The sequence below is a fragment of the Clavelina lepadiformis genome, chromosome 1 (genome assembly GCF_947623445.1).
Source record: "Clavelina lepadiformis chromosome 1, kaClaLepa1.1, whole genome shotgun sequence".
NCBI classification, from domain to species: domain Eukaryota; kingdom Metazoa; phylum Chordata; class Ascidiacea; order Aplousobranchia; family Clavelinidae; genus Clavelina; species Clavelina lepadiformis.
In genome coordinates, this window is record NC_135240.1 from 22986373 (window position 1) to 23011042 (window position 24670).

Genomic DNA, 24670 nt, shown 5'->3' on the forward strand with positions numbered 1-24670 from the left:
CTTCCCTTCGTCCCAGACTTCAGAGTTTGGCATAGGCGCACTCAATACTGCTTTTCATGAGCTTCAGTGCCGCATTTAAGGTGCGTTATTTTGCACTTAATGACTTGGACAATACTTTTGTACACTCAATTTTCGATTGATTTCAAGGTTAAATAAGTCAAACTGTGTAATTGTGCACTTCCTTTGCGTCTGAGCATTTTTGCACAGCACATTTCATTTTTGGTTGTTTGGCACTCCCAAGAGTTTGCTGAAAATAGCCTTACTCTGCAGTACGGCCTTCACCCAAAACCAGATTGATCAACCCATAAGCTAAAACCTGCTGGTCACTGTATTGTGAGTCAGCATCTTCGGTAAACGGATGCCGGTGAAATCGACACTTTGTGTTATAAATCACTGTCCACGTAGATGCGACTCGTGCACTTTCAGCTATGGGATATCTGTACGCACATTTTGGAACACAGCTAAACTTTTTCCATGATGCAAGATTTGGAGAGTGGGCCGCCTCTGTGCATTTAAAAGCTGTTATCCACACAATTTCGTAGAGAAATCCACATGAAATGCTTACTTCAATTTTGTTAGTCTTTTAAAAATGTATGGATGTTCAAAACAGCCCCAGTCAGTGCCACAATAAACTGATACCCAACTTTTCAGCCCTGTATTTTGCAACATGAAAGTTGTTATTAGTTTTTATGTAGAACATAAAAGAGAGCCAAAATAGTGGAAAACATTTTATTATACAAACGTTTCGGTCGAACCTATAATAATAGGAATAAATATTGTATCGGTGATATATATATATAATATAGGAATAATGGAATAATGATATTTAATAGGAATAAATATTGGATTTTATCGGATCGGTAAAATTTTCCGAAATATATATGCCTTTTGCCGGAAAACGGCATCATCATGTATGAATAGAATAACTCAAGCACCTGTGACAAAAGAGTTCTATATAAATCATTTAACTATAACTTTGAATATGATTCATGTTATTGTCAGAAGTTTGTATGTAATCATGGGTTACACAGCAATTAATCACCCTTGTCACAATCGTTTTGGCTGCAAGTGAACTAGTTTTATTATTTTTGCTGCAATGTATCTGATAGTGCAGCAGTTGGAATTGGCTGAATAGATGTCAAACAGGCTGCATTACTATAAGTTATTATATATGTTTTTTACCCCTTTTACAATTTTGTTGTGTATTTTAAGCGCAATCAATTGTATTGTAATATTTCATTTCGTTTTGTGGCCCACATTTTGAAAAGGTCAGAAAAACCAGATTTAGTAAAATAAACTTATGTTGAGCTTTAAGTATTGCATTTTCAACTGGTGCTCACTGATAGTTTTTACTTTTTGTGGATTAATTGAAAACTCTCCAACAATTAACAAAAACCTACTGATTTTGTCTGTAGATTTGAAAGAATAAATATTCCTACAAAAACTTTGCTCTATTTTGTAATTGTAACAATTGCACTGCTCATTTTATTGGGTCTTCATTGTATACCCGGAAGTTACAATAATTTTCTCTGCAACTATTCCTGCAAATTACTTAAAGGATGGGAGATGAACCAAGCCAAAAAACCCAGGTAAACACACTTGAACACGTGAAATATTGTAAAGTTTGGTTGAATTGACAGATCGAGACAGGATCAAAGCATGCATAGATAGTATCTGTTTAAATATATTTGACAAAACATTTTTTGGTACTGGTTAACTCGGTATTATTATGTAACCATACATAAACCTGTGCAAATATTATATAAAATACATAAAACAAAGGACACCCATTGGACTCAATTTAGAACTACTCTGGATTTTCAAATCTGTATGCTGACATAATTTGAAAGTTTTGTTGTAAACATTTTACAGGTTATACTTTATACATGTTAAAGTGTTACTTTCACCAAGTCTGTGTGTTTTTTTTAGGATGTGAAGTCTGAAAATGACCATATCAATCTTAGAGTAACTGGTCAGGTAAGCTAATGACCAATGTGTATATGGTGATTCTGCTTTTTGTTATAGTTTTCAGGAAACTGTTTTGACATAGAACCTTCTCTAGAGTCCTAGGGATAGACATGAACAACAGGATTGTGAAGTCATGTTACTTAGGTCTTGTGTACCACTGTAATGTCATGCTATAGTGTAATATCCACTAACATGACGACCACTAAGACGCCATGTAACTTCCACCAATAGATGGTCAGCTTACTGGAGTTCTACTTCTACTGTTTAGTGTTAAAAAGAAATGAGAAAATTGCCAATGACAATCGTGTTTCATGTTGCAAATGTTTTAAATGTTTTCCGGAACGTAAAATTGGGTTAAAAAGGAATGTATTGGAGGGTATAATATTTTAGAAAAACTAATAGGTAGAACAGATTTCATAAAAGGGATGCGTTACATCTAGGTCTTTAGAAGCATGTTTTTATTTCTAACGAAGACATAACATCTTAACGTAACAGGAGATAGCGGAGACGCTTTGCACACAACAATATCATTTGTTGCATTACATATGACTCTGACAATGCCGACAATGCAATTTAGGAATAGTACACATTAGGGATGTGCCGCGAGGAAGATTATTCGGGTTCGGGCGAACCCGAATATCATGAAGGTCGACACGAACAAATCCCGAATCTATTCGTATTAGAACCAAACAATAAAATTTCCTCCAAAATTTGTCAAGTCTTGCTTCTAAAATGACGTAATCGATAAACAAATCGCTTTCTTTTGAAAAATGGTGTTTAAAAAACGATCGAAAAAGCAAAATCGTAAGGAAAACAACCTTCATTGTAAGTACTGCTGACTCTAGTTTAGCATTGTCGGGAAACTGGATCATCATTTTTTACGAAAGTCAGTAAATTTATAAGTAATATTGTATTCGGGTTCGCCATTGTTGGTATTCGTGTTCGCCCGAATCTTCCATAAAGGCGATATTCGGCGAATCTATTCGGGTTTGGGTTCGTATCGGCCCATCCCTAGTACACATGCAAGACATTGACTAATGAAGGCGATATGCCACCTGGCCAGCCCTCCATGCTTTCAAGTCATTATGATCATTAATCATATTATTCAAATGTCAAGGACACGAAGAAAAAAAATAATTGAAATCCTCAATTTATCATGACATTCGCTGACCCCTTCTCAGGTGGCACCAAGGGGTTTGCTGACCCCAGATTATGAGTAACTACCAAACACTTTCACAAATATATATAATCTTTGGCAGGATGGATCGGTTGTGCAGTTTAAAATAAAGCGTCACACACCTCTACGTAAGCTCATGCAAGCATATTGTGATCGTCAGGTAATTTTTCTGTAATTTTCAGCCTAATTTATTGCTTGGAAGTTTGTAACAATTATGTGTTAGCGACCAAAAAATATTGTTTCATAGGGTCAAAGTATGAGCATGATAAGATTTCGATTTGACGGACAGGCAATAAACGAGAATGACACTCCAAACAAGGTAAGTAAGCCTGACAATTTACATGTTAGACTTAAAAGCTTTTTAAAAATAGTCAATGCATGAGTCTTTGTCTTTAATTTTAGCTGGATATGGAAGATGAAGACACAATAGACGTTTTTACCCAACAAACTGGTGGACTGATGTCTTGAATAAAAAGCATAAAGAAAAACAGACATTTCATTTAACAGCACTCACCTGCAAAGTGTGTTGTTGTTTTTAAGAAATAATTTCCATTTACAACTTACCAAAACTGCCAGAAAGTCAGTCAGTGACTTTCTTCTTTTTCATTATTTAGCAGATAGTGCTATTTTCCAACTTTTGTATATTCTGTGCTTGTCATTTAATTAAGTTTAAACATTTATAAACTTTGGCTTGTATATTTTCTCCTGTAAATAAGTTTAGGATATTACATCAATTGGTATGCATTTTGGGAATTTTTCAACAAGTGATATATGTGTTTATTTTGTTTTTATTCCTAATAAAAAGCTGCATGATACTATCATTATTAATCATATTTTAGTCAGCCAACATATGGTAAAAATCAAACTACCCATACATTTTTCAGAATCCTAAAATTGCAAATGTACGTATATTTCTTGTGCCACTACAACAACAGGTTCAGAGTTTAATGACATTTTTCCATTACTGTAAAATAAAAGACCCTTTCAAAAGTGTTTCATTTTATTTTCATTTAGATAGAAAAATAGTATGGAACAGTCGAAGCTTATAAAATCCACTTTTATGGCCGCACTTAGCAGTATTTGACAAATGTTGGCTGGCAGTGAACTGTATTTAGAAGCAACAATCTCGCAGTGTAAGCGTTTTGCAATCCACAACAATATTTCATTCTTATTTTTGTTCAAAATGTTGAGGTAATAAGTTACCGACGGTTCAAGACTTCCCCCCTGAAGGTTAAAAAGACGGCAAAAAAATCATGTAACAGTCAAATCAGCATCGCTTTCATTTGATGCTTCAGTTTGCTCTCTTGCTTCTTTCATTTCCACGAGAGAATCATCCAGCGATTCTAATGATGGACATGCCTCGGTCAAGTCTGTTAACTCTGGTGGTGCTGGGTCCACTTGCATAGAATCTTCTTGCTTTATTACTTCTTCAGCATTTTCTTGCAAAGATTTGTCAACACTGCTGTTGTTTGTGTCATCATTGCTGCTTGCATTGTCTGTTCCAAAATCTGGCTCCGCCTAAAGAGGATGTAACAAATAAAAACTGATGCATTTAGTTAAGTACTTATGACAAACTTTCTTTAGGCGGCAATCCCATTTGTTTGAATAACTTCTTTTTTGAATTGTCATTACTTATGCATAATGGCCCATACATAGACACTTCGAAGTTTAACCGCACTTGGGTAAGCGTTTAGAATGAATAAAAGACAAAAGGTCTGGTCCAGATGGTTTCCTACTCTGTTAAGAGCATTCCAAACTAGGACATAACAAATCCACTGTTGCATATAACAAATAACTTGTTCCATCCATTTGGAATAAAACAATGCAAAATACAGCATATATAATTTTATCTATCCATAATTACAGAAAAAAAATCATTTATAATGCTATCTGAGACCGTATTTCTTACCACATAATTGATTAAATGTAAGCGATGGTGTTCTACAACGACATCTAGCGTTTTAATTTTCTTTATCAAGTATATGTGCAAAAACCAAAAATGTGTACAAAAACTGATATCCCATTCTGTCTGGCTGAAATATACCTCGAAATTAATTTGTCTGTACAACATGCGATACGAAGATTATCTAATGGGTTCGTACGATGTGCAAAACGTCTATTCCATACAAAATAGACAAATATCTTTATTTCTGACATTTCGACTATAGAAGTTGCCAGCTATGCCAATGTTTACTGAAAGTAACTTGCTAGTCTAATTAAAACAGTATGCTCTTACGAAATATTTTAAACAATATTGCCTAATATTTGTGTAATACTCAAAAACATCTATGTGGCCAGATGCAGAAAAAAACGTTCTATGCAACTTTTTGTGGTGTGTTTGCAAAAATTATGCTAGAACAAAACTAATTTTTGTAAAAATGGTTTCACTGTCTTCAGAACACAATAAGATATTTACTTAACAGTCATGAACCACTTCAAAGCTAATGTATGAAAAGTTCAATACTTTGACAAATGCTATTACGTTAACCTTTCCACCAAACTTAACTTGTTGACATTGCTACTTACAACTTTCATTTCCATATCGCCATTCTTTGTTGTCTGCACGTTTGATTGGTTTTCAGATTGAAAAGCAGGTTTCTTGCCGGTTACAGAAAAACGTTTTCCTATAGAGACAGATTATTGAACAACAGTCTTTTAATGTAACAAACCCAGTTGTAACATTAACTCTTTCTGCATTAAGCAACTTACTCTTCTTCTTTCCTGTGAACGTTTGTCCTTTTAACTTAGGCTTCTTTTTCAAGGCTAAGCCATCACTGCTGGGAATTGCTAACAAATTTACACAAAGACGTTGATTAACATTTCCACACTGCATTAAGTACGTCTTTGTCTGGTTTATCACTTTAGTTTTAACTATCCTGTTTACCTTTCAAATTCGCTGGAGGCTGCAAATCATAGCCAACAAGCTCACACCAACCAACTGGATAAATATCAGGCGACTGCGAGTCAACCCACTGATCGTAATCGTTCTCCCAACCATCAAAATGAATTCGCAGTAATCTGCCCACAACTCTGCACAAATATAACACTGAGTAAAGCTCCGTTAATTAATGCAACATAAAATATCGGTCACTAAAAGTAATACCTTGCCACGGTGGCGACACAAATCAATCTTGGCTCCATGAGATCAACTGCTTCCAATTTCATGCCTGGTACAAAACCGTGCGGAATTTTTTCTCTGTTAAACAGGTTTACAGGAGCTGCTTCACTGCCAGTTTCTTTCAGGTATTCCTCCCATGAAAAAGGTTCTTTGCAATCTGCCATATCAAAAAGAAAACATTTTCATGTTTTGACTAACAGTAACAGACTTCTTAGAATTTAGAAATGACGACCCTAAAAGAAACACAACAGGTAAAGAAACAACAAATCATACGACTTTAACAAAGACTTGAAATATTTTAATTTCTTGCAACCTTTAGTAGCCCTATTGCATTTACAGGGTCATAATGTTGGGCAAAGTTTGTCTCTTTCTACAACTAACACAGAGTTTATTAAGTATAACCTTTTGGAAGGGCAAGGTTGATGTCATTTGTGTCGCAAAACCCAACTGGAAATATTGATGGCGAGCTGCAGTGATAACAGAACCAGTCAGTACCATCAGCAGCCTCACTGCCATCAATGCCTGTCAGAACAATAAGAATACTACAGTCAAGTGAAACAAATCTAAAATAAAATGACACACATGCAAAGAGAACAAAAAAAGGAAATAATAAACGAACATTACATGGGCTTCAGGCTTTATAAAGTACATTTGCTGTTTTGCAATAAATTGTCAACTGGCTGTGACTGCGCATATATTGAATTTTACTGCAACTACTTACCTATCATAACATAGCCATTTTTGAGTACTTTCTTTACTGTTGCAATACATATGCAGGAAAGATTAAGGGGATCTATGGCTTCCAGTTTCATGCCCACCTTAAATCCACATGTTTTGACTTGTTTTACCTGTAATTCGTTATACGCTGTTTACATAAAGCCGACAAATGCATAATCTGCGTGGTCTATATTACGATAAAGAATAGTTCAGATTCGAACAAAAATGCACATTGCTCATGCAGCAAATGAACACGTATGTCTAAGTGAGCAGAAAAAATACATTACCTTCACGAGACATGACTGCAATAAAACATAAACTCGCAATATAATGTAATATTGTAAAACTTACTGAGGTAAAGTACTCCGGTTTACAGTTTTTGTACCCTGGCACATTCTTGTAATCTTTGGAGGCAACAAGAATTCGATGGCCCACTTTTTCCGACCAACCAACGTTGTGGATAACTGGTGAGCCAGCATGACACCTGCAAGATCTCAACTCTTTACACAGCATTTGGGTAAAATACCGCATCCAAAATAACGCGTAACTTAGTTTAATGATCCGCCTTCACCACACAGTGAGGTAGCTCATAAAACTGATGTCTTGATAATGCCATCGTTTGAGGTTGATTTGTGTCAAACCATGCTATGCGCACAGCATGCAGAGATTGTACCAAGACATGTATTTACGGGAAACGACTTTGGAAATTGTGACCATACCACTGAAGATAAAAACTACAGCTTTTATGAAACCTTAGGCCTAAAAAACGCTGAAATGTCTGATTCTGTTTGTTGGAAAATTAAGCTTAGTTTGCCAGAGTGGGGCATCTAACTTTTTTGAAGGGCACCCATTTTTACGAAGCCAGGATGTCCAGGGGAATCCACTGAGAAAGATAAAGGGTATTTTCTAAACAAGCATTACAATCAGCCGTCAAAGTAAGCTTAAACAGTAGGTAGCTCCGTACTTACAAACTACCATTTAGTATCATATAGATTTGTTAAGGATTGCATTCAAACATTGCACTATGACACATCAGACACAAAAGACAATTACCAGAAATCATCATTTGCCTCATCTGAATCTTCGTAGCGTAATTTGAGCCTCCCCCCAACAACTTCCTCCACAATACCAATGCGCATCCTTGAGATCTGAGTTTTATCCATCACCTAAATTGCAAATCATAATACGTTCTGATATTACGTCTTTACAGAACACCAAGAAATTAACAGTATTTTGATGACACACATCAACTAAATAAGCAACATGTTATGAAACTTGGAACAATTTGCTACTAAACATGTTAAAAGACCCACTAAATGTCATGCCTGTCTATCTTATTAACCTTGCGAAAAATTTTAACTGACTATGACTTCAGTCCAAGTTAAACGTCATAGGTATCTTACTCACCTCAAGCCTCATGTTAACTAGGAATGGACAGTCCAGACTTTGTACAACCCTCTGTTGAAAGTCATTTGGAAGTGTTTTCGACCCCGTAAGTCTCTGGACAAGGAAGTTCTTCCAATTGCTGTACTTGAACTGTATTGCTGCAAATAAATAAGATATAATAGCATCATAGTATTGTGGGAACTGTACAATTAAACTTCACTATCATGTATATAAAAATTATGCAAGTACAATGCATGGAACCAGACAATTTATAGCGCTTTTTAGGTAAGTGTTATATGTCATACGTCTCTATTTCCATGATCGTATCTGAAATTACTTTTCTCTACAACATTTTATGAGGCTAGCAGCAGCTTGCTTTTGCAGAAAACATAAGCTCTTGTGTTACCATATTTTGTATTATATGACACCATATGCTTGCAATATGCATTGCTAAAAGTTAGGCATATGCGGTTGCTACTAAAACAGATTTGTCAAATAGAGTTTTGACTATTTTGATGTACAATCTATCAAGTCATGACTGCTGTAAGGCGATTTTCTGAACGCCTACTTTCCCGATTGTTATCCTATTAACAAGAAAACATTGGACAACAACAACAACAACATTGAAAACAAGTTTTCTAATTTTAACTTTTAATAACCTACATGTTCCAAGGACATTTAAGATTTATGCAGAGATGTATATGTCCATAAAAATGTGCTTAGAATCACCAATAAATATGAATCAAAGCACTGCAGGTCTAAAGACATCAAACATTAAATATGTTACCGTTGGAAACTTAACATTCCTGCATTAAATAATAAATTTACGAGGGATACTACATGACATAGCAAAATGCAAATACGTCGGAGACATATTAAAACACATCTGCATCAGTACCACTTTTGCAGTAACTATTTTTACAAACAATATCTTCTAACTTTCTGGATACACCATTAGCAAATTCCACTAAAGTAGTTGAAATTAGTTCACTTACTTTTAGGTGGTACTAGAGGCTTTCCCATGGTTGCACACCACCCAACAGCATGTACATCATGTGTACACAAGTTGCACCAAAAATCATACTTTTCTTCATCACCAAAGCCTTCATACCTTAGAAGAGCTTTATAGCCAGCAACTCTTGCGACCTTTCAATTAATTAAGAGTTGATACAAAAATTTTAAAAAATCCTATTAAGTAATTTTACGAATGTTAAATATTAGCTGAATATTATTGTAGACCATATAAACATAAGCAAGTCACCACCTAATGATACACATAATTTTTGGTAAATAGTACATACATACTATCTAATACTATTGCAGTGAACAGTAGGCAAAAGAATTACATATACCTGAGCAATCCAGTAAACTTTAGTTGGTACGGGGCAATCAAGATTTAAAACTTCAACTTTGACTCCATCGTCGATTTCAGCCCAATGTAATGCCATTTGTGCCTACAGGTAATTAGCAATTTAAATTAAAGCACTCTTAGAAATTCTGTTAGCGTTAGACAGGATAATTTCCCAACATATTTCATAGTATTCAAATACAAGTCAAAAATTGTGCCACTTGCAAACATGCACAGCTAAACATTATGTTATTCATCCAATAATAAATCAAAATTTACAAAAGCAGAAAAACATTTCAATGCACGGTCAATGGCAATTCTGACATGATATAGCTTGGCAGTTAGCAAGCTTATCTTTATGCTTGACAAACAGGGTTGGTACAATTAGGGTAAGGTTCAGCATTCATCAAATCGATCTGAACCTTTTCGTACAAAATCCACAAGCAACATAGAGATACCAGGGCCACACAGTATGATACATATTGAACAATACTGTATCCACATTTAACAAAAAGCAGTGTGAAATGCAAGAACATATGTCAATGGGTATCAGCAATACAACTTACATGAGGAAACAAGTGGACTGGGCATGCCTGACAACCATGGTCAATCAAGTATTTTCCCCAATCAAATCCTGAACTTGAAATTTCTCTTCTTTCCATCTCGGAAGGCAAAACTAGAGGCAATGTCAGTGCTCTAATAAAGAAACTATGATTGGCTATGGTACAAGCATGGGGTAAGTCAAAATGGTTTCACTTCCAGAAAGACTTGTTCCTGCGATCTACTGTAATGCTTCATTTAAAAAAGCATAAAAGTATGGTCTAGCAATTATTATTTTTAACTTAAAGCATGAAAAAATAATGGCTCTTATCAGGGAAAAAACTAAATGTAAACGAAAAAAAGTACACATATATATGCTTTATACTACCCAGAGTAATATGAAAGTTTTCTTTTTTTTGTTCCTGATTTAATTGGAGATTCTGTGTGAAGGTTAGGAGAAGATGATGTCTCACGTTCACGAAAATATTTTCTGTGTCTGGCTGAATAACTGTGCGAGCAACTTGGACCACAGAATCGTTTAGTTGTTGAATAAAAGGACTTCTTGCTGCCCACTTTGCCACAAAATTCACAGGTTGCAGTTTCTTAAAATAGATAAATGTATGTGCTTATATTAACAAAACTAGTAAAATTTTTAGCCATAACGTTCATACATACACTCAAACCTAAACCATAAATCTAGTCGAAATGGAAGTCTGGGCTAAACTTACTGGGTAGCTACTCGGGTATGTACTCACTTACCTGTCCGGGGTGGGTTTTAATGCCAAAAAAACATGTTTTAATGGAAAAATAGTGTTTTTTTTTTAATTCACCTGCTTTTTGTGATTTAAAAACGTTTTAAACTGCAACCATGAATGAGATAAAATCATGCACTGAAACCTAATATTCAGTGTTTGTAGATGTACAGCACCATGTTTGACAGCTATCAGTTGTAATAGGCGAAGCACCAAATATATTTTAAGGAAAATTCTGCTTTTAGGGCAAAATGTTATATAAAAAGCAGATAGTATTTTGAGTTGTTTTCCGATTTTAGGAATGTTAGGGTTTTGAGCTATCATTGTATTAATATTTTAACAATTCAAATAACACTATAAAGTTACCTGTTGTATTTCAACTTTTGCAACATCCTGTTATGAAATTTTATAAAAAGTAAACATCAGTTTATCACATTCATTAATTGCATTTCAGTTAAGCAAATAACAATCATTGTAACACACATGTCATATGGCCGATAAACTACAACTAGCTACTTAAATATTTTACCACTGAAGTTAGCTTTGTCGCTGCCCAACTGGAAAGTATGGCAGTTTTCGACGAGAAATCAGGCATGCAAAAATAAAAATTTTGGTGTGATAGTGTGCACTGCAGCCTCAGTTTTTCGTTTATGTCTTATAAATTGGAATAGAAACAATCAAATTTTCTTTATTTGTTAGTTATTATTCGACGTGAAGGTAAAACTGATCGGTGTACACGTTGATAAATCTCATGCGTGCAGGTGTCACAATTTTCACTATGGTATAACTCCTCGCAAAAATTACAACAAAAGCTTTAAAAACAATTTCAAGCTGTACATATACAACCCAAGTTGTCCAAGCAATCTTACCAAGTGTTCAAGCAAACGTGCATAAATTTTAAAAGCACTCTAGATTCGACTTAACCTTAAATCTGTCAATGAATGACTAAAATCAAATTAAGTGTGAAGGCAGTGTCAATTTAACCAACGGCTGCTTATTGAAGGCTAAAAATACGAGTATATACAGTAAAGGATAATTAAGTACTAAAAAAATACATTAAAGGAAAATTAAGTTTGACTACAAATTTAAAACATTTATGCCAATCAGAGACCAAGTTTGCTAGATAACGTTGGAGGGGAGTGGGACAAACTTGGTGTGATATGCATTGATAGTTACAGAATACAGTTCCAATTGAGATAAACTACAAAGTTTGATAATAATTGTTCAAAATTTGGGGAGACATGTCCTCCTGCCTCTCTTTGAAACGAGGCGCCTGATGCCGATTTTTAAATTGATTTTGCAGTGCTCACCTTCTTTGTCAGAAACATTAGCTGCCTTTTTTGTCGGTGATTCCATGCACAATAGAATGTGTCGACTTTACTTAAATTCCAACATACTTACGCCACTGTTCTGAAAAACGGAATTTTCATTGCTTTCTTTTTGTTTGCGTTGCAATGCTTGCAAGCCGTTGTAAACAACTAAACTAGAGTTTTGATTTTTCTATCAAGGCAACTCATAGACATCGTATACATAATTACTTGTTTTTTAATATGATGTCTATAGCAGTTAAAAATGACTCAATTTTATTTCCAAAGCGGTGTTCTTCATAAGTTGTGATAGGTCACATTCAGATAAAAAAACAAAGGGTTTTAATTTTTGTGCAAATTCAAATGGAATTTAAAAAGAGCACGCGTAGTAAACTGATAAATGTGTGCTGACTCCAAAGCTAAATCTTACTATTTCTTTCTTTGACAAGTTATTTACAAAACCGCTTTTATAAACTAGTGCACTGCGCAAGGATCCAATGTGACGTTATAGTGGTAGTTTGGTGCTTAAGCGCATATCAGGACGCTATAAAGCTGCTGTTAGAAGAGTTGTTTCCGCAAACTTCTTGAGCCTGTAAAACTTTTTTTTATGAATTTACATCTATTGATGATAGACTAACGACCTAACGCGTTTTCAATTAAAAAAGTGTACAGTAATCTGTATGAGCGACCAGCGTGGTGTGGCCTTAGTCCTACAAAGCTACGCCTAGATAGTCAAAGATTCTATAAGTCTATACTCTGTTTAGGGACTAGATTTCCAGATTTAGCTGTTAGTATTTTTTAAATGCAAACACTATTGGCCTAGCAAATGCAGTAGCACGCTATTTCAAACAAACAGTTTTGCAATAACAATACTGTAGCATTAACAAATACTCGATATTACAATGTTACTAAGAATTTAATGTCGAGGTAGGGTTTCTTGCTCAGTTCTCACCCCTCCCTGAGAAAGCTACTACAAAAATCAGACTCAGATTTGTTTACGGTTAGTTCACAAACCCTTTAAAAGTTCTACACATCTGCAGTTGATATAACATGTAGCTAATTAAGAACGAATATTTTTTTAACTACAAAATCTAAAAATGATACACAAAAAAACTTATCTTAGGTTGGAACAGTGAGAAAAATTCTTCAATCTATAGGCCTACTGTTCGAAATTCTTCTTTAAACGATAAGGTGTTAAATATTTAGCTTTGTTTTTGATATTATCAACAATGTGAAATATGTTCTTTTCCATTATTAATCTCTCATTTAAAGTTTATCTGTGTAAGTTAGAACTGGAAAACGTATAGTAACTAAAATAGGATTAACATTTTCCAAGAGTATTACAGGAGCCTGAGCATCAAGTTGGTGCAATGCAAATTGCAGGGTTAAGAGGCCCCATGCGGAATCAAAAGTCAAGTAATTTTGTCACGCAGCGTCGTCTGCACCTTACATATGATACAACAATTTTATTTTCTTGTAAAGTGATTAATAACATATTATACTTGTAAAATACAATTGAAATTTCAATAAATTAAAGCTTCTTAATTCGAATTCACAACTATTTTCACTTAAGTGATTTTGTCTGATGTAAAACTTAGAAGGATTATCTTCACATGCTAATCTCTTTGTTTACTAAAATGGACTTTTTCTGCTTCAAAATCACCGGATATGGATTAGTTCATACTAAATATGTGTAATAACAACGGTATAATGCAAAGCAATACAGTGAGTATAAGCACACAAGCTGTTATGACGTGGTAAAGGTAAATTCATAAAAATGATCAAATTAAACGTGTTCTGCTTAATTACAGTTCCTCCCAATTAGCTGATAATTTTTACAGATAATTACGAAGTTTGGGAGGTCTACAGGGAGAAAAGAACGCGTAAAACCCCAACTCAGGTTGTAGTAAACAAGCGACTGACGCCATTAGTCACGGATGAATGCGATGAAGGTCAAACTTTACGTTGAAAAGGGAGTGTTGCTATAGAAAGATGCTGCATCAAAAATATCTTGTTCACACGTGCAAAAGTGACTGTGCCACCCGGAGACTCCAGCACTATTGGTTTGACTTTTTACGCAACCGGTACAATTTTGAAAACAATAGCTTTAAAGAAAGCATGTTAAATTTATTAATCTAGCCCCAATTAACTTGCAAACGATCGCATATTGATATTGGTCACCAGAAATCAACACGTGGCGGATGTGTTGTGTTGTTAAAGGGTTTGCCAATGCAGCCACCCTCGACACTTCTGGCACCTGCTCAAAGGAATTCTAACAACACTTTCAGCGGATTATTGACGTATTCTGCGCATAGCTGTCGTCAATCTTACAATCTGATCCAAGATGTTTGTTTCATTCGTCCGATGCATTCACGAGCTTACGTTGGTGATTTCTCCCCACCAAATGAAAATTGAAATCCTTAACAGAAATCCGAAGTGTTTAACTTAACTCTGTTTAGGTTGATGCCCAGGACCAGAACTTGTTTCCTTCACTGAGGTATATTTCTTGCGCTGCAATAAATCGCCAGAAACAACAAATTTGGACTGTGTATTAAATGTACTACAATCGATGCTTTTCATATGCTTCCATGTTTTTCATTGAACAAAATATAACCTTGTGTATAATATAAAGTCGATTACAAGTATAAAGCTCCTAGTAAATGCAAACACAGACCTTCGTTTACATTCTGGGCAAAAAGTGGTAAAATAAAACAACGCAAACTTTATCGTAAGCCTTCAAAATACTTCAGACTTAGTAATTTCTAAAGAATTCAGTCATTAAAAACCAGCACTTGTGTACATGGAAGTATGCTGTCAATATTACCGCGATGGCAATAACGTTCATGTTACGCAATTGATCTGAGGCTCCCAGCCAGACTCCTTGCAAGTGACCCGGAAACAAAATCTCCCTCACGACTACTGGTAGTAAAGGTCGTGGCACTTGTCTGTGTTAGGTCATTGACCACAAGATTAGATAAATCGCTTGAAACTGTTTTTACGTTAATCAAAAGAAAACTAATTTGCCCCGGTTGCTCATGGCAATCCGCCTATGAATGGCATTGCTCATGCAAACAAAAGCATGAGTAAGCGACCACTTACAACTGCTACATGTAATCTATGTGACAAGCCAACCGCATTGGTTATTTTGTCAACCATGTCAAAGACGTTGAAATTTCGAATCGATGTTACAATAAAGTCGTAATTCACCGATTGATATTCTAGATAATGTATATACGTTATATTACGCCCATCTAATGGTGTTTACAGTTGTAGTTATAAATGCGGCTGGGCTATATTCACCTTTGATCAAAGAGGGCACTTAATTGGTAGATGACATTGAGTATGAGTCAACGATTTTAATGAATATAAGCAACATAGGCCAAAAGGTGTCACCCTAGTAAACAACCGTTTGTATTACGTGACAAGTTAGATTAATTATTTTGCCATTCCTTACATCGAAGAGATAAAGATTTGTTCTTGAATCTTCATCATGTTTTCATAGTACGTTACGAGAATGTTATGTTACCGAGCACTGTACTGATAATAATGAACATGACAACAAAATTACAATATTAACTACCAATTTTAAAATTTAATGCTATAAATTGTCAAGTTACTAAATATTTTTTGCAATTGTCAAGTCATTTTGTGACAACATTTTAAGTTTCAAAGACGCCCGCAAGTCATGTGTCTTAACGGTTATCATCTCACATCTCACTAAGCAACTCATGGCTGTTATATGCGTCAGAAGACAAAGGTAACCATTATTCTCGGTATTTTTTGTAAATCTCCAGATACTTTCCCAAAAAAAGTGCGAAAGAAAGAAAGAAGATGTAATGAGATTAGCTATGACATTAAGAGATGTGTATGTGATATGTGATATATGACATGTGATATGTGGTATGTGGTATGTGTAAGAGATATGTCACACACGACTGCTTAACTTTACATTTATAGCGCCTTTTTAAAAATGTCCGTCCATTCATAACAAATCCAAAGTTACTTGGTGGTTATGGGTTTATTGTAACGTACGCTACAAAATTTGGTAAACATTTGCAGATTTGCATGTAGGTTGAAATTATAGACACTCACGTTATTGTGCGCGTTTCTAAAAACTCAGTCGGACGACGACTGTTTACGCACGACATACGGCAACTGTCTCGTGATGCATGAAAAAAAGTGACTTTTATCTTCAAAGTAAAATGTTTTTGGAATGCAATAACGTTAGTCTTACTTACGTAATGGACCCATTTGAACTCGTTGGGAGATATCTCTGGTATAATCTTTCCTATATGACGACAGATTTTAAACCACGACCATTGGCTTGATTCATCAAAATTTCAAATTGGTTTTGACGATTTTCAAGAATAAAGTTTTAAAATAATAACTTTAAAGGAAATGTATTGTTTCGAAGATTACTTCGAAATTCTCCCAAATCTTTTTCCCAAAAATAAACTTTGTTTTTACGGTATTGAAGTGTTGACGTCATGACTGTATACATAGGCAATACTCAAATAGTGGAAACTTTGCTGAGATTTTTTGCATAATGCCAAATTAATGTTTTTGATTTGGATTATAACATCAAATCACAAATTATTAAATTGTTATAGAGATAATACTTTTTTAATTATTAATATAATCACCGAAATTATTCCTCAACTAATTGTCGTTGAGTAATGATACATCAAAACCAGCAAATAATTCCCTCCACCTTTAATTTATTGACCATTTGCCGATTTTTCACTGATGCATATTTTTATAATTGCCTTGTAAGATTGCATTTTCAATAATCTTTGCGCCACCACCATATAAATATTTTTTGTTTTGATTCGTATTTGAGCGAATGATATAACGCAACCGGTCACGGAAATTCCGACCACGGTTAATCGTACTTATCCGCTCTTGAGGTCGGTCTTATACGTGTGTTTATCATATGCGATAAACATAAATCTAACCAGGATGATTTGTTTGTTAAAATTTGCAAACTTGACTTCGAACAATGTACCAAAGTGTTCTCTGTTGACTGTAATATTTTGAAGAAAGTTTTTCTTATCATTTCTCCTTCCCAGACAAGCAAAGAAACTTGAACCTGATAAAAAAGTCAGATTTTCCACATGGTCAGTTGATAATTAAGAAGGCAAATGTGGTAAGAATGAATCACCCATAATCCAAGTAAACAAGATATCTTTTTGTACAAGTTCAAACAAGGTTATATCATGCAATCGCAAAATTTCGAGTGTTTTGAACAAAATATATCTGAGCCACCTCGAGCGCTAGCTAACAAGTTCGCAACCGCCATTTTAAATTTCAATGAAGTTTTGATGCTAAGTGAAATGGATTTAAATAACGAAAACGGAAAACCACATATATGTAGATAACGTCTAATTTTAATATTGTTTATTTTTTATGGAATTAATATTTTGTAAGTATAAAAATAATGTTTTTGTTATGTTGATATTTATTTAATCTTTATAAGTTTAGGTAATCTGTAGAGCGATTCTCACAGTTAAAACTACGATGCATAAATTGTATTGAAAGATTGTCTACATTTGCTACTTGCCAAATGTGATAAGCATAAAATAAATTACTAGTGTTTATCGAAACTTGTTATTTTCAAAACTGTTTGCTTTCGAAATTAAAAATTAACCGTTTTGTTGTGATACAGCTGAGTGCATATATAGGAATCCCAGAGACTTACTGCCATTTAAGGAAAAACAATCGATCAAATATAATATTTAAAGGTCAATTGAGTATTCATATGTTCAACTCAATTGACCGTAAACTTGTTGGAAAGTTTCCAAAGAACTAATTGAAAGTTGATTTTCTTGGAAGTAAAATTGTTTGCTGAAGACAGACAATAAAGTGACATATGCCCAGCGATATAAACCGCAATGACGAAGAAAATAGACAAAAACTTTTGAAGGTCATATATACTGTAGGTTGGAGATTATGAGAATACGAAAGAGTAGCCATCAATGCATTACGTCAATATGAGATGACTTTCTCCAAACAAGTTTTCCTACAGAAAGTGATCACGTGACACGTTAATAGAGTTTACTAAAATTTATAAAAAGATTTTTTCATGTGTTTTGTAGGAGCTAGATTGACTTAATAACTCTTTTCGTGATTATAAAGTTTTTGGATAATTTCAAAGCGTGTAGACAGTAGACATGTATAAATGCATTAATTATTTTGATTTTGTATCTTAATCAACAGTGTGCGTAACGAAAGCAATAAAATGTGAATGTCATATTGTTTCCCATTATACAATTTTACAATATTCTATCTTTATGTATAGGTTACCGGTTTTAAACTATACTGTATAGTTGTTTACTTCATAAGTTTGCGCGTGTGAAAAATTCAAATGAACATAAATCCGAAAAATCTGCTATCAAATGATATCATTCGGCCAATTGAGCGCTGGTATAAACTGGCATTGCGGTATTTGCGGTGTCATTGAAATACGCTTTATATGTCGCCAACAGCACACTGGTGACCAACACATTTTGCGTGGGGTATAAATTCCATTAATTAAATGTTTTTACTTTTTTATGTATACGTCAAAGTTGTATACAATTTCGGACTTGGATGTGGAAATTCAGTTTGTGGTCGGTAAAGTCCAATGTCTTGTGTCATTTATTAACGTACATGGTTACGGCAGCATAAGCGACAGATATCTTTTGAATGTAATGTCCTAGGCATTACTCATGGAAGTTCAAAACATACTCAACGACATCGTTATTGCTAACTGGAGACTTGGGAACGGACTTATACTATTTTGGCTTACTATTTTGTTGCGGAATCCCAACTTGCAATTTTTATTTTAAGTTGGCAGGTTATATCATTTGGCTATGTTGATGTATTATTTGACATTTATATGCTGTATATATGTGGCTATATATTATTTAGCATTTGGCTATATTATTTAATAACGCCACTTCAATGAGGAAATTTAGTTGGGATAATAACAAAAACGTTCTAAGTGGTGTTCAGACTGCGAGGGTTGAAAAGGTTGAAATTACAAAACCCATTTCTCATTTCCCAGACATCACCGTCAAAAAACGCGACAGAGCAACAAAATTGGCAACTGAAAAACTTCTCGAAAATGAAGCGGGTACAAGAAAGCGCAATTTGACTGCATTACATTGACGCCAGACGTTTTTCAAAATTACCATCAATGTGCAATAACAAACGAGTTGTAGAGAGTCATTAATCAACGCCAACTACCGTCCTTTCAATGGTCTTCTATTTGCAAACAAAAGCATTTATTTTGAAGGTTCGCGGAGATTTTCTCCAAAGCTTACCGACCAGTTCAATGAAGTAATTAACCTAATAAGGTGTATGACGATTTCCGGAAGGCACCTTGAGGAATAAAATTTTTCTGAGTAATATTATTTACAAGATAACGAAAGGTTAGGATTGAAACCAAAAGGGAAATTTGGAGCGTTATTCAAGCAATGCCGACGTGTCGAATTATAAATCAAGATTAAGACGACCTAATTTTTGCTGACTTGTTCGTAAAGTTAACAACATGGTTAATACTGTTTATTAAAGAGCGCTGCTTTTAATAAAAATCTATGCGGCATGCAAATGATGTTGTCGCGTTGGCGAAAAATGACGTAACTGTAAAGTCTCCATATAAAGCATCTTTCTACTTACTTCTGTTTACTTGTGATGGTTTCAGAGGTTGAAAGTAATAAATTTTTGTTTTGCGATCGGTTTGCTGGGCAATGCGCAAGGCTTCGTTCCCACTTGCGTACGTTGTGCGACCAGCAAGAGCTTTCGTAGAACTACTGACGTTCTCTATTGTCTGCGTGACCGCTATTTCGTGTCATGGCCTATATTTGCACTTTTTTGATATATTGCCTCAGGTGCTATGCGCGCGTCCCGTGGAAGCGTTCTGAGTCGCTTATGAGGTAAACATTTGACCTTGTAAAAACCTATTTAGTGATTCTTAAACTTTGCTGTATTTATTTTCGACACTGGGCTTGTTGTGAAAAGTGTAATCACACGCAAAAGATCTCAGGACAATCTATAAAATTCACATTTCTACTTTGCACAGATCGACTTTAAGAAAAATGTATAATTACGTCAAAGTGAAACATATACAGTATGTACTTGTGCCTTTGCTTTGCAACTGGATACCAACGTTATACCTACTTTTAAGATCATTATAATCGAATGCAAACAGCTAAATCATAGTGTAATAAAATCAAATGATACAAATTAGAAATCCATGGCGAGTATCCGTTTCCAAAATTTTAAGTCAAAACTCACAAGCACCCTTTTTTTGAGGTAAACAGAGAACGTCAAAAATATGAGTGTACATACGCTGTAGCAATGCTAACCCAATTACAATTAGCGCATGGGTCTGTAAAACAACAGGAATGCGTAACGAACACACAGGCCACACAACACGCCGAAAGTGAGTTATCCGAAGAAAATTCGTTCCGGTTTGGAAGTTTTCCAAGCGGCAGCTATTTTTTGCTGATTGTTACTGATTACGTTTCGTAGGAGCTGCTATAGTGACGTCAATGATGAAACCGTGTTTTCGTTGGATTAGTTTTCAGTTTTGAACGAAGTTGTGCTTGTAAACAAAAGCTAAGGGGTTTCACATCTAATTTAAAAAGAAATTCCCGAAAAGTTTTTTTATAACCTATACACCAAAAGCGTATATCGGACAATTCGATACACTTTGTTAAAATATTTGAGTTATGTCGTATTTTTTATGCCTCAAACCAAACACTAAATATACTTGATATCCTCAAAAAACTATAAACATGTTTTAGATTAATAGTATTTTTATTTAAAAGTCAATCAAGCCCAGTCTTAACGTAGTACAGCTGGGAACCTTTTACAAGTAAAACAAATCAAAAATTCTGCTTTAATTTCTTCTTGTATATACTCTATATGAGAATTAGTTGGCGATATTCTCAACGCGATGATTATCAAAACAGAAAAATCCCGAAACAGTAAGTTAACAGAATAATCTATCCCGGAATTAGTCATGTTTTGAACTTCGATTCCATTCAATGATATCTTTTGTTTCTGATTGTCAGGTATCATACTGTGGATGACGAATATGGCACGTAGCGGAAGCAAAGTTTACTTCAACAAGAAACACTCATCTTTATATTTACCCTCAATCAACCATGTTCGCATGATGTCATCATTACGTAAGTGAATTTGACAAACCAGCAAAACCGCACGCGTAAAAAGCGGCAGTAGGAGAGAAAAAGAAAGTTAACCTCGGTATTCCACGCTGCCAAAAGCGGATTTGCGCAAAAGCGAAGCATATAAATATCGGCAACGGTATCATTTCAACTTCATACCGAGGAACAACTTTCTACGAAAACAACTTAAACAGACGCTAGAAAGCAAAAGTTTTAAAGGGACGGAAGCGTGAAGTCATTGTTAACGATCGACTTCACGTTTTCTGTCAACTTTACCTTGACAAAAATTGCGTCTTCGTGATAAGATTTTCCTTTGTTTTCAGAAAAGGGGTCAAAGGTTATAGTATGTCGTGCGCTTCTTACGTCAATAATTTAGAGATTATATCTTTTGTAGCGTGATGTATGCGTTACGTAGTTTATGGTGCCAGCTTGACGGTTGGAAACCGTTGTTATATGGAAATTAATTTTGCGGCTAAATTTATTTCAATTTCGGTTTTGAAGTCATTGTGAATTATAATTAAAGACAAAATTAAAACCGCGTGACTACTTAGAAAATGTTAGGTATATGACGTAAAGCGTGACATGACCTATTTGCTCTTTATTTCAACAGTAACTATATCTTATTTAACGCTAAAAAATATATAAAGACAGTTGTCTTAGCGTAAAAGTGATAGTGCCAAAACTTGCTCCACCAAATTCGGCAAAAATGAACGCACGACGAATTGCAAGTAACTCCCTTCTCGCTGTTGTTTGTCTTCTGTTGTGCCAAACTCATCTTGGCTCTTCCGGACCGACTAGAAGACTTCCGCAATATGTGAGCAGCAGAGGTTACGTCAGAAAGTGCGGAATGAATGCGAAAACATTTGCCCGAAGCTTGTGCGGCGACAGGTTTTTCGACCTACCGATGGAATTCAATAAATATCCATTGGAAGGTAAGTCATCTGCATAAAATAATTAACGCAGAATAAACAACTATAGACTACCCGATTTTAGGCATAATTCATTAATTTTGCTCTACATTTCTCTGACTTTTTTTCTTTCAGCAATTATCAAGGCCCGCCATCCCAGCCCTTTGACGAAACCGTTTCTTTACCAAACCTACATGTGCTGCACGGTGGGGTGCGAGCGAGAAGCATGGACTTTCATGTGCAATTACCATCGTGTTCTGCGTCAGTGCAAATCTAACAATAACGAAACATCATGTCGGAACGATATGAATGCAGACGGTGCGTGGATGCCACCTTCCTATAAGGATGTGCTGGGTTTGTAATATTAGCCCACTTGAGAGACAATACGACTTGGAAGTAGCTTCATAAATGCATACACTGCAAACTTTGCAGTGTATATATGAAACTTTTCACAACTTGTACAATGAAGTTTTATAAGTTTAAATCACTGTGTCTTCGAAAGTTTAGCCGTGATTTTGATATGCTTATATGCTGTCACATGTTCTCTTTACCAAAGTCAATCATTCTTGCCAGCTGTTTTGTGCTGTACAGAATCAATTTTCAAGCGATTGTCTCCTTGATTCTATTTCTCTCTCTCACCTTTTTGTAATTTCTGTATAATTTTACAATCCTATTTATGACTCTTTTATGGTTTACTGCAAACCGATTTCTTTTACATTTTCGCATACGTAGAAGCATTTACGCACCTTCCTTCTGAACGCTTTGTTTCTCAATGCGTAGCTTGCTTTTGATAGTTGTATTTATAAATACTGCTGTTGATATCTCCTCGCAGTTTGTCTGCAATGTACGTTTGTTTTATATGTTTGCCTTTGTGATAAATAAACCACATAATATCCTTGTACATAAAGTTAAGTCGATTCAATTTGCTGAATGTAGGTTATTTATCGAATTCTGGCGCTGTATGCGAGGTGAAAGCATTTAAATTTTAACCGAAAGACTAATTTAGACCAAAACAAAAAGTGTAATGCTGTGTTAGAATCTTCAAACAGACGACATGAGCACGACCTCCGAAACGTATATTAAAAGTTAAATGTAATAAAAAAAAAAGTCTCTTGCTTTGTGAATGGGTATAAACTTGACATGCATATAAGCTTGTATTTTCTTATAATTAATTCACGATCACTTTTTGCCGTAGTTTGGCCTTCTTTTGCTCCACGAGCCTAAATATTGCCTCGTTTCACGTTTTCATACTTGAAATTCGTGTAAACGGCTCTTAAGAGAAAAACAAAATTACTGATTACGTAGGCAAGAGAGTTTTGTCTAAATTTAACCTACTTACGCTACCGCTTGAAGCAGATTAAAGATGTCACAAATGACGGAGGCGGTGCGTTAAGCTTTTTGTTTTGTAAATTAATTTTTCTGTAAAATTGTTTGTACAAGTTTATCGGCACCAAACTGCTTTCTAAAAGATACGAAATTGATAAACAACGACATTACAACATATGCTATTTCAGTTGAAACTACAAAGACTAATGATTTTTACTTAATTCGTCGTTTGACTGCCATAGATTCAAACACCCTTATTTTTAATTCGGTTACAGCATTATTCGACCGATAAAGCAACAATGTATTTCGTCTACCGTTCTACGAAGCGGGCATTATACAGAATTAAAGACAGCGACACCAATCTGTATGAAATACAGCCTGTGAATTTCAGTGAAACGCTTTTCTGGTAGCTTTAAATTGTTCAACTAAGATTCGCCTATAAACTTTATGTTGACCAAGTTTACGCAATCACATGACAGGAAGCATCTTGAAATCTTTTCGTTTACTTGTTTCTTTTTAATACGTGCTCTTTGTCATGTATAGCATAAGGAAAAAGACTTGTTGTTGTATCAAAATGCAATAGCGAGAAATAAAAGTGAGGTAAAACAACCGAATAAGTTTGAATAAGTTTGTGCTGTTCTTCATATCGGTCTTGTGCAATGTATTTATCAGCTTCTGACCAACTTGGAATAATTGGAAAAGCTTTTACGGCAAAGTAGTGATTACTATAGTTGTATAAACTGTACTTTTCCAAAAGCGGATTTGCATCGCAACAGTTAATACCAATAAGAAGTAATACTTCATTGTGATGGAAAATATACCGTGAAAACAACTCTGCGGAATATTCGTCACCTGACATAATACAGTCCACGGAGTGGGAAATTTTGCTTAGCTGCTATTGCTCCGTACTTTTGCACGATTGCAAGAATAGCCGCAACTGCGCAAAATGT

At 34.9% G+C, this 24670-nt stretch overlaps 3 protein-coding genes across 3 annotated transcripts; 2 read left to right on the forward strand and 1 right to left on the reverse strand.

Moving 5' to 3' along the window:
• Positions 1-1389: 1389 nt before the first annotated feature.
• On the forward strand, positions 1390-3963 carry LOC143448330 (small ubiquitin-related modifier 3-like). The gene is made up of 5 exons (XM_076948025.1): positions 1390-1589; positions 1930-1977; positions 3228-3305; positions 3393-3464; positions 3548-3963. The coding sequence occupies exons 1-5, from the start codon at positions 1560-1562 to the stop codon at positions 3611-3613; spliced, it is 294 nt and encodes a 97-aa protein (XP_076804140.1). The 5' UTR covers positions 1390-1559; the 3' UTR covers positions 3614-3963.
• A 164-nt stretch (positions 3964-4127) lies between these two features.
• Positions 4128-12474, reverse strand: LOC143448282 (MBT domain-containing protein 1-like). The gene is made up of 15 exons (XM_076947943.1): positions 12317-12474; positions 10643-10856; positions 10281-10410; positions 9719-9820; positions 9362-9512; positions 8388-8524; positions 8034-8146; positions 7332-7464; positions 6985-7111; positions 6666-6785; positions 6249-6420; positions 6030-6175; positions 5855-5932; positions 5672-5769; positions 4128-4663 (listed from the first exon to the last, which is right to left on the reverse strand). The coding sequence occupies exons 1-15, from the start codon at positions 12360-12362 to the stop codon at positions 4397-4399; spliced, it is 2034 nt and encodes a 677-aa protein (XP_076804058.1). The 5' UTR covers positions 12363-12474; the 3' UTR covers positions 4128-4396.
• Positions 12475-21650: 9176 nt separating this feature from the next.
• LOC143448323 (uncharacterized) lies at positions 21651-23301 on the forward strand. Its single transcript, XM_076948012.1, has 2 exons — positions 21651-22418; positions 22530-23301. The coding sequence occupies exons 1-2, from the start codon at positions 22193-22195 to the stop codon at positions 22754-22756; spliced, it is 453 nt and encodes a 150-aa protein (XP_076804127.1). The 5' UTR covers positions 21651-22192; the 3' UTR covers positions 22757-23301.
• The last annotated feature ends 1369 nt before the right edge of the window (positions 23302-24670 follow it).

Coding starts and splice junctions, on each gene's coding strand:
- LOC143448330 (XM_076948025.1), top strand. CDS start 1,560: ATGGGAGATGAACCAAGCCAAAAAACCCAG. Junction 1,590..1,929: donor AACCAAGCCAAAAAACCCAG/GTAAACACACTT, acceptor TGTTTTTTTTAG/GATGTGAAGTCTGAAAATGA. Junction 3,306..3,392: donor AAGCATATTGTGATCGTCAG/GTAATTTTTCTG, acceptor ATTGTTTCATAG/GGTCAAAGTATGAGCATGAT.
- LOC143448282 (XM_076947943.1), bottom strand. CDS start 12,362: ATGGAATCACCGACAAAAAAGGCAGCTAATGTTTCTGACAAAGAAG. Junction 6,786..6,984: donor AAATGGCTATGTTATGATAG/GTAAGTAGTTGC, acceptor TTGTTCTGACAG/GCATTGATGGCAGTGAGGCT. Junction 5,933..6,029: donor GCCTCCAGCGAATTTGAAAG/GTAAACAGGATA, acceptor TAAATTTGTTAG/CAATTCCCAGCAGTGATGGC.
- LOC143448323 (XM_076948012.1), top strand. CDS start 22,193: ATGAACGCACGACGAATTGCAAGTAACTCCCTTCTCGCTGTTGTTTGT. Junction 22,419..22,529: donor CAATAAATATCCATTGGAAG/GTAAGTCATCTG, acceptor TTTTTCTTTCAG/CAATTATCAAGGCCCGCCAT.